Here is a 12495-nt window from a genome sequence, read left to right on the forward strand (position 1 = left end):
TGTTGGTATTTAAAGCTATGTAACTCAAAGAGCATTGTCATGTAAATTCTGTAAAACACTCTAATACATCACTTTAAAATATAGTGTTATCTGTATGGTAAGGAACAATAACTGCAACAAATGTAGTTTCTCAGGTTTTGAGAGGCAATATAACAGAGTTACTACGGTATCATTTGACTGCTAAAACAACTGTCAGTTTAATGATGTAGCTGCAAAAATGACACAGTTATAGCACACCATTTAATAGCCTCAGCACTCCGATGACCATAAAACTGACAATTCTTCTGTTTTGCTGTCATTTTACCTATTGCAAGATATGGTGGAGATGGGTTTAACTGCACACAGCAGCACTTTACATTTTGCTAACATTGAGTAAATAGCTGAGACTGTTTATGGGATGCTGATAGAAATGCTGTTATATTTATTTAAAGTATTCTCAGATAAAAACAGGTACCCCATCTAGGGTACTAAAAATATTGCTAAAATTGCTATATAAAATGTTTACAACAGTAAATTGTCAAAACATGTTTTGAAATATGTTTTAGTGGGAAAAAGGCAAACGGAACACTACCTTTGCACATAGTCATCACAATAAGCAAGATGATGCATTCAAGGAGTAGACACCGTTCACTTTAATCAACTAACCATATGCAAGGGGGAAAAATAGATTTTTTTTTGGATTCAATTTTTCTTGTTTGCGGCGTATTATTTAATGTGAATGCTACTTCACCTTATTATTTATATACTTATATATTTCTGGTATTCCAATAAATCTACTGTGAAGAAAATTATTTTTGATCTTGATACTTTTTAAACGTAGTAAAGACATCACTTCTACTTTTGCTACGTGCAGGCAAAGTAAATGTTAAAAGTTATTTTATCAGAAAAAACACATAAATGCCTTAGGTTGTTGTCTCCGGATCTAGTGTCTCCATTGTAAATTTTTCTTCCACTATACTTTTGGAGACAGCTGTAAAATGTTGGATCCCCCCTTATTTTATTATGGCTCTTCCCAAGAAATAACAAAACTATAGGGTCTAACCCTCCTCCGCTGTAGCCATAACTGAAAAAAACAGATTTGCCAATAGATTCCTATAGATTTAGGGAATGGCTCCTGTGACTGTTCTAGAGATAGGTTCAGTAATAATCTGAATAATTGTGGACAGGTTATATATTTACTAAAAGGACATTGTTTTATTAGTTACAACAGGGGCTGTAATTATTTTATGAAATTAATGCAAATTAAAGAGAATCCGTCACCTCCTAATTATTTGATGGAATACTAGAACTCTAGTGTGATGTATGCTTAGGCAATGTAAAATACAGAGTATAATGCAAAAGTGACCAGTTTATCTAAAAACATAAAATAATTTTGTCGTAGTGAGTTTCCTGAAACTAAATATATTTCTCTTGTATTCAGCATGTTGCTGCCTCCCACATCATTACAGTTACAAAGGCGGAACAAACAACCAAAGCAGTTTACCTATTTGAAAACTTTTTTTAAATTTGTTGTATGTCATTGTTTACATAAGAGATGAATGATCTGTAATAGGAAGAGATTTGCAAATAAACCTCATCTTCTTCTCTGCAGTAGTCACATTTAAAAAAAACAGTGTTTTTATACACTAAAGATTATCAAATAAACAATAACATATATTATATTATATATTTTCCACAAGGACATATAGATGCTAAAAGAGTTTTTGCTTACCTCCGATTCCTGACCAAACGGGGGAAAATAATACTGATCAACATTGGATCAATTAAATATGATACTGATGAATGGGTTCTGTGACCCAAAAAGATAATATCCTCAATAGATTAGGAAACTGCTCCTTCTTGTTTATGTCTAAGCAGATTGCAAAAGCCAACCCATATACCCTTTTATTATAAAGTATTAACAAATATAAATGTATTTATCAAAACAGGTTTTTACATTTATTTTGCTGTTACAATATGGAGCACTTACTGCGATCTGTTATCACTGCTCGAGCTTCTGGGTTGCTTGTTTTATTTTTAAGATTTTGTGCTGCAGTTACGAGTTCTTCTAAATGAGGACGCTTTTGTTCTAAATCCTGAAGAGTTACCTATAAAAAAAAAAAAAAAAAAAAAAGCATATTCATAACCAGAATGTAAACTGGTGATACATGAGGATTACTAAATTAATTTATGAATTTTTTTACTCATTACTTTGCATAGTAGACCAAAGTGTTTATGCTGACCCCTCTCCACTGCCCAAAAGTTTAGCAATAGTCACATGAGAATCAGAATGGATAGCTGGGATGTGTGTGCTATTTACCTTGAATAAGTTGGCATCAGTGTGCACTATGGGAAGAAGTAATTATGGTGGAATCCACATGACCTAAAGGATCTTCTAATTACATTATGGTGCCAAGTACCACAGGACACCCTCAAAGGTTTTGTGAAGTGCATGCCTTGATGGGTTAGAGCACTTTTGGAGACATAATGGCACCTACACAATATAAGGTAAGAGTCTTTAATGTTCTGGTGTTTATGGATGTTTAATGTTCAGTGAATATAAACAATACTTAGCATTATTGTGCCTCTATCACACACTGGCAAAGCTAGGGTCTCTGTACTATTCTCTGAACTAGTTAGTATACCATTCTGCCAACATAAAACACAGCCTTCACTCTTGTTCAATAATACAGGCATCAGCAAGATGAGAAACAATGCAATTTTTAAAGAGCACCTTAAATATATTGACAAGAATTAAATGACAGAGGAGGAGTTAAGAGATCATGGTATTATGTTTAATATTGTAGTTACTAATCAGTTCAGTAGCAAATAATGTTTTTTTTGTGTCCTAGAAATGACATTATTACCACTGCTGCTACTACTCCTAAAAATCATATAAATATATTTTGCCTCGTTGGATATACTGTTAATGCTACTTATGTATGGCAAAGCATACAAGGATGTACATGGTGAAGACTTATATATTTAAATGTATAAAAAAGTTGAAAAATGCAGGACCACCTCTTTCTTTACAGACTTTGTACATACTTACCAAATTCATTAAAAATTGACAGGTAGACACTTGATACTACAAGCACTCATATACTTATTAAAGTCCAATGTCAACCAACATTTTTGACATTGTTTTTTTTATTTCTTGATTAGCAAACTCTCCAGTGGTGACATTCCATGTATTCTTGATTTTATATCCTGCTTTTTACAGAATGTCACAGGGATGGTAATTGAGGTAAGCTGACCAGAGTCAAGGAGAGCAATGACCAGCAAAAACAAATATCTGTTGACCAAATCCCTTTTTTTTATTTAGGTATAATGCAATGAGAACTATTTTATTGTTCTTTATTAGAAAAGGCATGTCTAAAAATCCTATTTTGTATTCCATTTTATCTACACACTGACAGTAAGACATATGGACAAATGAATCTATCACAACAAATAAATATTTAGTTAGTCCAGGTGACATGAAATGCAGTTGAGATCTTCTTTTTCTTTGTATAGCCCCTTATTTATAAAGTACCAACAATAAAAAATAAAGACTTCGGTTCCGGGTCACCATGGATGCGTAGCAAAGTGAAGAGGGAGGCCACTTGGAGGGATCTTCTTTCTATATTGCTGGGGTTGATGTCCTTTGCTGTACTCTCCTGTGCGCTGGTGACTCCCTACCATCCCGTGCATGGATCGTTTTGTGGCTAAGATGCCAGTGAGCAACCTTCCGGCTTCACTTAAACAAAAGGAGAAGAGCCAGCGCAGCGTTCTAAAATGGCGGACGCACCCTCCACACAACAGTCGCAAACCTCTGGAGACCACAAGGGTGGGTCCCTTTCTCTCCCTCCTGACCACACCAAGATAGCAGAGGCAGTTGCAATCCTCCTTAAACCCACTATTCAGGAAGCAATAGATACCGCTGTGGGTAAGAGCATAAAAATCCCTGAGGCAGGAAATGAAAACCAGGCTAACAGGATTTCTACTACTGAAACCAGGATCTCCTCTACAGAGGATGATCTTCTACAAGCTAGAAGCCAAATTGCTTTCATAGAAACCCAGGTGTGCACTCTGGCAGACAAGGAGGATGATCTGGAAAACAGATCGCAATAACTTGAGAATAATTGGAGTACCTGAATCTATTATACCGCATATGCTGCATCAGCTGTGTGCTTCCACTATACCAGAGCTTCTGGGCATGGATGAGGTCTGCAAGGTGGAAAGGGCACATAGAATTGGCCCTCTCTCCAAAGAACAACGACGCCCGTGCCCTGTCATTGCCAAATATCTAGATTATGCTGACAGATCCAAACTGCTCACGGCTTTCCATAACCAATCTGCATCTACATGACTATCAAGGAGATAATTGTTCCTTCACCACTGCTGATGAGGCTGAAGATTTCCTGAAAAGTTGTCCCACTAATCTAGAGCAGGACGAACTGGAAAACACATCACCATGCACTAGCTCTCAGCCTGTACCCTACAGGGAAGACCCTTCCCCGCTGAATTTGCTGCAACCTTTACTACAAAAGTCTTACCAGGATGCGGTGACTATGACATCTTAGGACACCGAAAAAGGCTTCACATCACAACAAATGTCGCTAGCTGAACATTTTTTTATATCAATGTCCTTAGGAATTCTGAGTGTTGATAACATGGCTCAAACCTCCTACTAAGCCTTATGCACCTCTGAGTGCGAGACCACCTCAGAATACGTATGACGTTATTTTTAGGAATTACATGTACATGGAGACAGAAGGAATGTCTTACTCGTGAACTGTCCAATGATCCACTTTCTATATGTTGTTTTTTTTTATGAGGAAGAAAGTTATATACACTTCTTCCTTTTTTTTCTTTTCTATCTGCTTTTTACTTATCCCTTTTGCAAGCACCAGGAACTGAGCTTTTATTGTTTGATTCTATTGGAATACCATGATCCATGGCGAGACTACAATGGTTTGTCATTTCCCTATTATCACAGCATGTCACAGGTTTTTGTAAGGTACCAGAGTCTGTGTATGGAGGACAATTTCCGGGGAGCTTAGGAAACAATATCCACTATACTACTGTATCTGGTTGGAACTGCTTACTCAAATGATTGTTGATATTATTAGTAGAGTTAAGTATGTTATTATCTCTGTGGTTTTTTATGAAGAAAATTATGATCTTTGTATATACAATTATTGTTCTATGCCCCACCCTTGCTAGCCCAGGATGTCACAAAAGATAACCACATACAAGGACAGTCACACACACACACACATTGTAAACTTTGTTGCCAAAATTCTAGCTGAACTAGCTGACCACACAAGGAACAAAGCTGAGAGGAGGCGGTGAGCAATATTGTGTCAATAAGAACATCTGTGTGTGGGCAACCTGAAAAATCACAGAGTACGTGACAAGAGGGCTATAAATATTGTAACTGCAAGTAGGGAATTCAGACAAATCATCAACTAGGCTATTGCTTGTATGTAATGCTTTTGTCCCCTTACTGCGAGTAAAGAAAGTCTTGACTTTAACCTGACGTGAGTTTACCAGTGGTGAAATTTTTTCACATTTTTGTTACACCAGTATGGTACATAGATAATGGATATACGTATTGCCACCTGGAATGTTTAGGGACTGAGGTCCCCAAAAAGGCGTATGGCGATCCTGAGGCTCCACAATTTGTGGGTAGGGGAGATCCTAGATTCGCCAGCAATGGGACGCAAGACAGGAGTTTATACTCTACTGCACAAGCGTTTGCACGGTAAAATTGTATAGTCTCATGGAGACAAAGAAAGTAGAATGTTTCAAGCTACTATAGAATTGGCAGATATCTCATTACACAATATATATGCCCCAAACTCACAATCCGCTCCTTTTTTTCAACATTTGGTGCGGTGGATCTCATAAGATACAACCCCTCAGAAAGTAATAGGGGGGGTGTATAGAACTTACCTGTCCTGCGAGCCCGCGGCGTCCCTGGGGATCCTACCAGGCTGCTGCCCTGCTCGCAGCGTGTCTCTCTCTGCAGGCGGAGGAATCTGTTCTAGCCGAACTACTGTTCAGCCAGGCGGCATCCCTTGCATCTCTATGGACGTGATTACTGAAAGTCCTGTTCTCAGCACTCCTGTGGAGGTGCAAAGTAAGGGGAGTCCCAGAGGTGCTGTGGGAAGGGGTGCGTGCGCTACTTTGCAAGCCTCTTGTATCCCCCGAGGGCGTGGCACTCGGCTGCCTCGCCGCTGGGGGGATACATTTAGTTAGTTTGAATTCCCTGCGGCCACAGGGGATTCAGTTACCCTCCTGTCAAATAGCGCCAGTTGGCGCAAGGTCATTGGTCACTCTGGCCATTTAATGAGAACCTGTCCTGAACACCATTGCCGGCTATAAGCCTCTGTGAACACAGTGTGCTTGGGTGCGTTCTTTGTGTTGGTTTGTGTTAATCTAGTTTGTTATTACCAAAGCGACCTGGTCTGAAACCTGATTCTGCCTGAACTCCGCCTGCCCTGACCTCAGAATAATTGTGACCACTCTTGCCTGCTGCCTGCCATGACCTCGGATTGTTACTGACCTGCCTTTGCCTTACACTCCTGTACTACGTTTATCGGACTTATCATCTGTAAATAACCCTTGTCTTTTTTTATGACGATAATAAAACTTGATAAAAAGATTCTTGGAGTTGGCTGTGGTTTGTGTGCCCAGGAGCAATATAGGGGTTTTTATTACAGTGGTAAATAAGGAGGAGGACAGATCACAGAGGCTGAAATGCCGGGGTGTACAATCCCGGACCACCAGTCTCTCCCACTCCTCACAGTTAAACGAGTTTATGGAATCACTACACTTACATGATCTTTGGAGACAGAGATACCCATTAGAGCCCCAGTTCACATTTTTCTCCCCAGTACACTCCTCACAGGCCCGTCTTGACTATCTTTTTTGTTCAGACTCTTTGCGAAATTTAGTACAAGATACGATGGTTGATGAGATATCAATATCTGATCATTCCCCAGTTAGTCTTTCCCCCAGGACCACAATACCTAAAGGTGAGGATTTCATATGGAGGTTTTTGTATAAAGATCATGCGTTTCAGGCTGATTTGCACTATGCATGGCATACATTTGTAGACCACAATAGCCTTCATAGAAATGATCCTTTGGTATTTTGGGAAGCCGGAAAGGCATACTTGCGTGGCCACATAATCTCCTATATTGCTACAACCATTTATTTTCAAGCGCTGCAAGTTTTGCATCAAGCTCAGCATCACATGATCAACGAGCCTTCCCCTGCTGATAGAGAATTATGGTTGGAAGCTAAAAGAAATTTTGACAATGGACTAGAGAGATATGAGCAATTTAGGAGAAGGCATGTGGATTTGCGTTTTCATAAATTCGGCAATAAGTCAGGCAAAATGCTGGCTAACCTTGTCTACCCCTCCTACTCTGCTCAGGACATAATGTCTATGTTGACTTCCAGTGGCACTATCACCACTGATCCCCGTCAAATTAAGAATACTTTGGCAGTATGAAGTGCAATCCATTAATAAACAGTTATTTATTGGCAAGTTCCTGGGTCCAGATGGCTATACAGCCGAATTCTACAAAATTATGAGTACAGATTTTCTCCCAGATTTGCTAGAGCTACACTCTACCATGTGGAACCAGGGTTCCTATTTTCCATCAGGTGCGGAAACCCACATTAAATTTCTTCCCAAGAAAGGCAGAGATTTGAGATGTCCTGAATCATATAGGCCCATTTCCCTGATCAATTTAGATGCCAAAATGCTGTCTAAGGTCATGGCAAATAGGCTGGCATTGCTACTACCTAAATTGATATCGCCATCACAGGTGGGATTTGTACCTGGCCAGTCAGCAGTTATCAATATAGGTAGGGTGCTGGCAGCTCTTGATTACGTGAAACAACACTTTAGGCATGATCTAGCCATTCTCGGTATCGAGGCCGAAAAGGCGTTTGATAGTGTAGATATTGCATGGCTGTTTTCTGTAGATTGGAGAAAGCTATGGTGTACCCATGGGATCTTAAGGCAAAAATTTTCTTCACTTTATTCCCACCTTAAAGAAAATATCCTTGTAAGGGATATCATATTAGTTTGGAGGGTATTAAGGAAAAAGATGGGGACAGCATTTAGTTTATCTAAATATTTACCTACTTGTTGCAACCCAATGTTTCCCCAGGGAAACACCCAACCCATATTTCGGAAATGGTCCAAAAAAGGTATGTCTTTGTCAGGAGATTTCTACCACAAGGAGAGGGGCCATCTAATGAATTAAAGGGAAGTTTGTCAAAAAGTAACTCCATTAGGCACCCCCACTCACCCTCTACATTATCTACAAGTCACTGATTTTTTGAATTCCCTAAGCAATTTCAGCCAAACATTAACCATTCCAGGTTTAATAATTTGTTGACACTCACCGCTCCATCTATCTCTGATATTTATAAGACACAGGAATGTTTTAATAAGCCCCTAGCAGCTACAAATGTAGATAAGAAATGTAGATAAATGGGGAGAGGAACTGCAGATCCTTGAGGTAACTGACAAAATAATCCAAGGTTACCAAAATGTGTATAGCGCTATGACAAATGTGTTGTGGAGGGAATCACATTTTAAAATGTTTCATCATGTGTACAAGGTATTGTACGCATAATGAAAACTTTGGTGCTCCGCATATGGACATGCCCACTGATCAAGGGATTTTGGCTAAGAATACTTCAGTATATCCACTCTATTACAAAATATTTTCCCTTATATTTTCCCTTAGATCCAGTCCTATCTTTGTTTGGTAGCTGGAGTAGTAACCAGGAACTGATTGAGGGGAGAGGACGGAGAGAGTGGATCATAGTATGTCTCCTGGTGGCACAAAGAGCATTGTTTAAAATGTGGATAGATCCCCTCCCACCGAAAGTGGACACAGTCATAGAGGTGATAAAATCACTGTTCTAAAAAGAGGCTTTAGGTGCAGAACTGAATAATGACAAACACATTAAGAGGTTCTTTAAGAGATGGTATTCTTTTATTTTGCATTCTTTCCCAATATCGACACAGAACAAGATTCTTGCACCTTTTTAACAATACACATGGTATATTTATGATATTTGTTTGTCCTCATAATAAATGATGTATGGGAAAACATTACTATTGTATTTGTTTTTTATTTTGTCATTTTTTTTATCATTGGCCTTTTTTAAATGCAATGTTTTGTGGTTTTTGAACGCCTTGTTGATGCTTGCATACCCTCCCCGTTCCCCCTTTTCTTTCTTTTGTTGTTTTTATTTTTTTTCTTCTTCTTTTTCCTTCTTTCTGTTTCTCGGATAGCTATGTTATATGTGTTGTACAAATTGTATACCATCTCTGTAAGTTTTCTTTATTACATCATTGTATATTGCATTTGGTTGTTTGTTTGACGAGATGGAAATACATTTTTTTATAAAAAAATAAAAATAAACATAAAAGCAGGGATAATTCTTATTGAGGTTTTATTTTTGTGCCAGAGACAGGAGACTACTTTGACGCTTCCACAGCAGTGTCAGGATCCATAAAAATAAATATAGAAATAATAATTAAGGAAAATAAACTTGCAATAATCTAGAATTAGGACTATATCACCTCATGGGGCCAGAGCAATTTGTATTGGTTTTCACACTATACTAATACATGGATCATAAGCTCAGTGAGGAATTTACACAGTACAATTTTCAATCATCAAAATGGCCTGCAAATTATTAATGGTGAATAACATGTATTATCACAGTCATGTAGCTTATTATATTTAAACTAATACAACAAACATAAAAGAAAACTCAACTAAAGAAACACATTAGATGGAAAAGTGCAATGAGAAAAATAGGCAATGCATTTTAGCCTATTTTTTCCTGGCATGTTATATCCTTTGTTCATATGGAGGTGGAAATGCAAGGTTGAAAAGTACAGTGACAAGGAATAAAAAAAATGTTTTCATCTATTTAAAACAGGCAGGGCTATAAAAGATTGCTTGTTACATATCCATGCACTTTGAAGATTGTCTCATTAAACAAGATTTTGTGTGGGGTGAACACAAGGGCTTCTACATTAATCTGTATGACACCATACAAAGCCAAATAGGACTGTCTTGTGTTTTTTGGAAAAATGCAGCCAAAGTTTACAAAGGTTTAATACAAGCAATAACAGCAGGCTTACAATGCCCAAACACCAGGCTTGAAGCAGGTTTCAAACTGCTGTTGATGTTTCTCTTCCTTCCAAGCAGTCCTTTTGGCAGAGCCCCTGAGTCACTATATCTTAATCTTCCTGTGGAACCTCAAACCTATCATTCTACAGATAGTTATGCGTTTTAAAACTTCCACCCATATGGATGCCAAACTTGCTAATTGGTCAACAGACAACCCCATCTGGTAAGCGATGGGGTCCCACCTCAGTAGAACTAGGCTTCTACCCAGCAACAGAAGGGGGCCAACCTTTTTCCCAGGAAGAATCAGTCCTAAACTTTCTAGTAGGTTACAGAGCCAAACAAACCCTTTAAAGGAACCTATAGGCAGAAAGGGGGTACTACATTGGGGTCCTACTTTTATATTTCCTGCGCCCCCCCCCCCCGACTATAGAGAAAATATAAATATGAGCATATACAAACAAGAAAACTTAACCTGATGCGCCTATAGAATCTTTTTCTTTACCGCATAATATTGTATTTGTAGCTTTAAATCCTACGTCACAAAGTTCTAAGTTCTTACCGCACCACTTGATCATTCAGTCTATGAATTGTACTCTCAGGCAATATCATTTATATTCCATTGAGATTTCCTCAAACACACAGGACCAGTCTAGGCTGAAAATCTTCGTATTTTATTGTATTTAGCTGCAGGTGTTGTTGGATAATTAACAAGAACCATTACTTACCAAATAGAGCAGTCTATAGACTATCCAGTTAAAATCATTTATATGACCCTTCCACCTTCTCATTTACATGTGTCACATTTTCACCCTGTTCCTTTGCATTTTATTTTAGATTCAGGTTTTTTACAAAGTTGATACAGTCAATAAATTGAATAATGTATTTTACCAAAGAATTACATTTAAGATAGGAATGACTAGGAAAAATTGTATTTTGTTTGGTGAAGACATGTTTATAAATTGATATATTGGGTACTCACAATATTGCTGTGACTGACAAAGTTTTGGTTCTTTGTTTAAGAAAATGTATGGTTTGAGAATATACTTGTTTAATTTGAGGCTTTGCCCACTCCGTAAAATAATTTGTCTATTTTGGCTTTATAGGATACATAGTAAAAACATAAAGTGGAGTAAACTGTTTATAAAGAATGAAGGTGCAATTATTGACCTTTTTGAGCTGTCCATTGAGCTATGAAGCAGCTTTCCAACCTCCTTCTCTATTGTTGTTTCTCACACCCTCTTCTTTTTTTTTCTTACAGGTTGTCAATTTTGTATAATAAATGAGACCTGTAATAATTTGGTTGCGTTTTGGTTAAATTTTGAGCTCCTCTGAGACAGTTAGTGACATGACTCTGTAAAATGCTGTGGAAGATGTCAGCATAAAATGCATAAATAAATTATTAAAATAGTCTAAAACACCCAACAAAAGAAGGGTAAACCGGGTTTTACAGCATGAGAAGGATAGGAAGGCAAGTACACAAGCACCAAATAAGTAATATTTTATCTAGGCAACAATGGCACAAGAATGATTATAAAACACAATTTAAGGATTTGTATCAATTTGTTACAAATTCTGTATTCATCTGTATCTCAGAACATCTGGTCTTCCCTGTAAAGAAGTACCAGATAACGGTACAAGATTTGCACAAAAACGTCCTGTCCTTCAACAATGTGGGGTTCCAGATTAGGCTCGTCTGGTACAGTAAGGGTGCAGTAAGGGTAAAGTAATCCCCTTTCTCTGGTTACCCAGGCCTAAAGATCTAGTTTAAATTTAGGGAGAATCACACACTTGATTTTAGCTTTAAGGTATCTTCCAAAAATGTTATTCAAAAGAATTGTGCATTATAAATGTTGAACTTTAATTCTCATAAAGAGATCCCATGGAACTTCTCCATAGAAATATTGTCCTCCCCATGCACATTTTCAAAAATAGTTTCCCTTAGCCATTTAGCCATAATAGCCATTAAAATAGAAAGAATTTAGTTGCAAGATTTAGGACCTTCATAAACTTCAGTGAGGTTCAGTGAACATCAAAACAATTTTGAAGAATGCTAGCTATCTTGAACCTAATCTGGGCAGTTTTGATCATCCTTAACCAGCAATCTCACTTTCCTTTAGCCTTTTCAATGTTTCTGAAAAAAGCAAACATTGGTCCTTTCTAGGGTACATGAAAACAATAAAGAAGAAAATATATATTTAGTAAACAATTATCCCAAATTTGTTTTAGCAAACATGTTTTTGCACATTTGATTTTCTAATTAGGGAGCAGCTAATGTTAGTACATTGCCCCTGATTCATCAAGCAAAATCGGATTATCGCTCGCGCATTCGTATTAGCGATCCGGAATCGTGCGC

At 37.8% G+C, this 12495-nt stretch overlaps 1 protein-coding gene across 7 annotated transcripts in view; it reads right to left on the reverse strand.

Annotated features, from left to right (window-relative positions):
- Positions 1-12495, reverse strand: part of DMD (dystrophin) — a 721719-nt gene that overhangs the window by 390847 nt on the left and 318377 nt on the right. For all 7 annotated transcript variants that reach the window (XM_072414251.1, XM_072414268.1, XM_072414235.1 and 4 more), the window contains one exon: positions 1970-2087. In XM_072414251.1, the coding sequence (XP_072270352.1) occupies positions 1970-2087 (118 nt within the window). The remainder of the gene's footprint in view (positions 1-1969; positions 2088-12495) is intronic.

This window comes from Pyxicephalus adspersus, chromosome 1 (genome assembly GCF_032062135.1).
Source record: "Pyxicephalus adspersus chromosome 1, UCB_Pads_2.0, whole genome shotgun sequence".
NCBI lineage: Eukaryota > Metazoa > Chordata > Amphibia > Anura > Pyxicephalidae > Pyxicephalus > Pyxicephalus adspersus.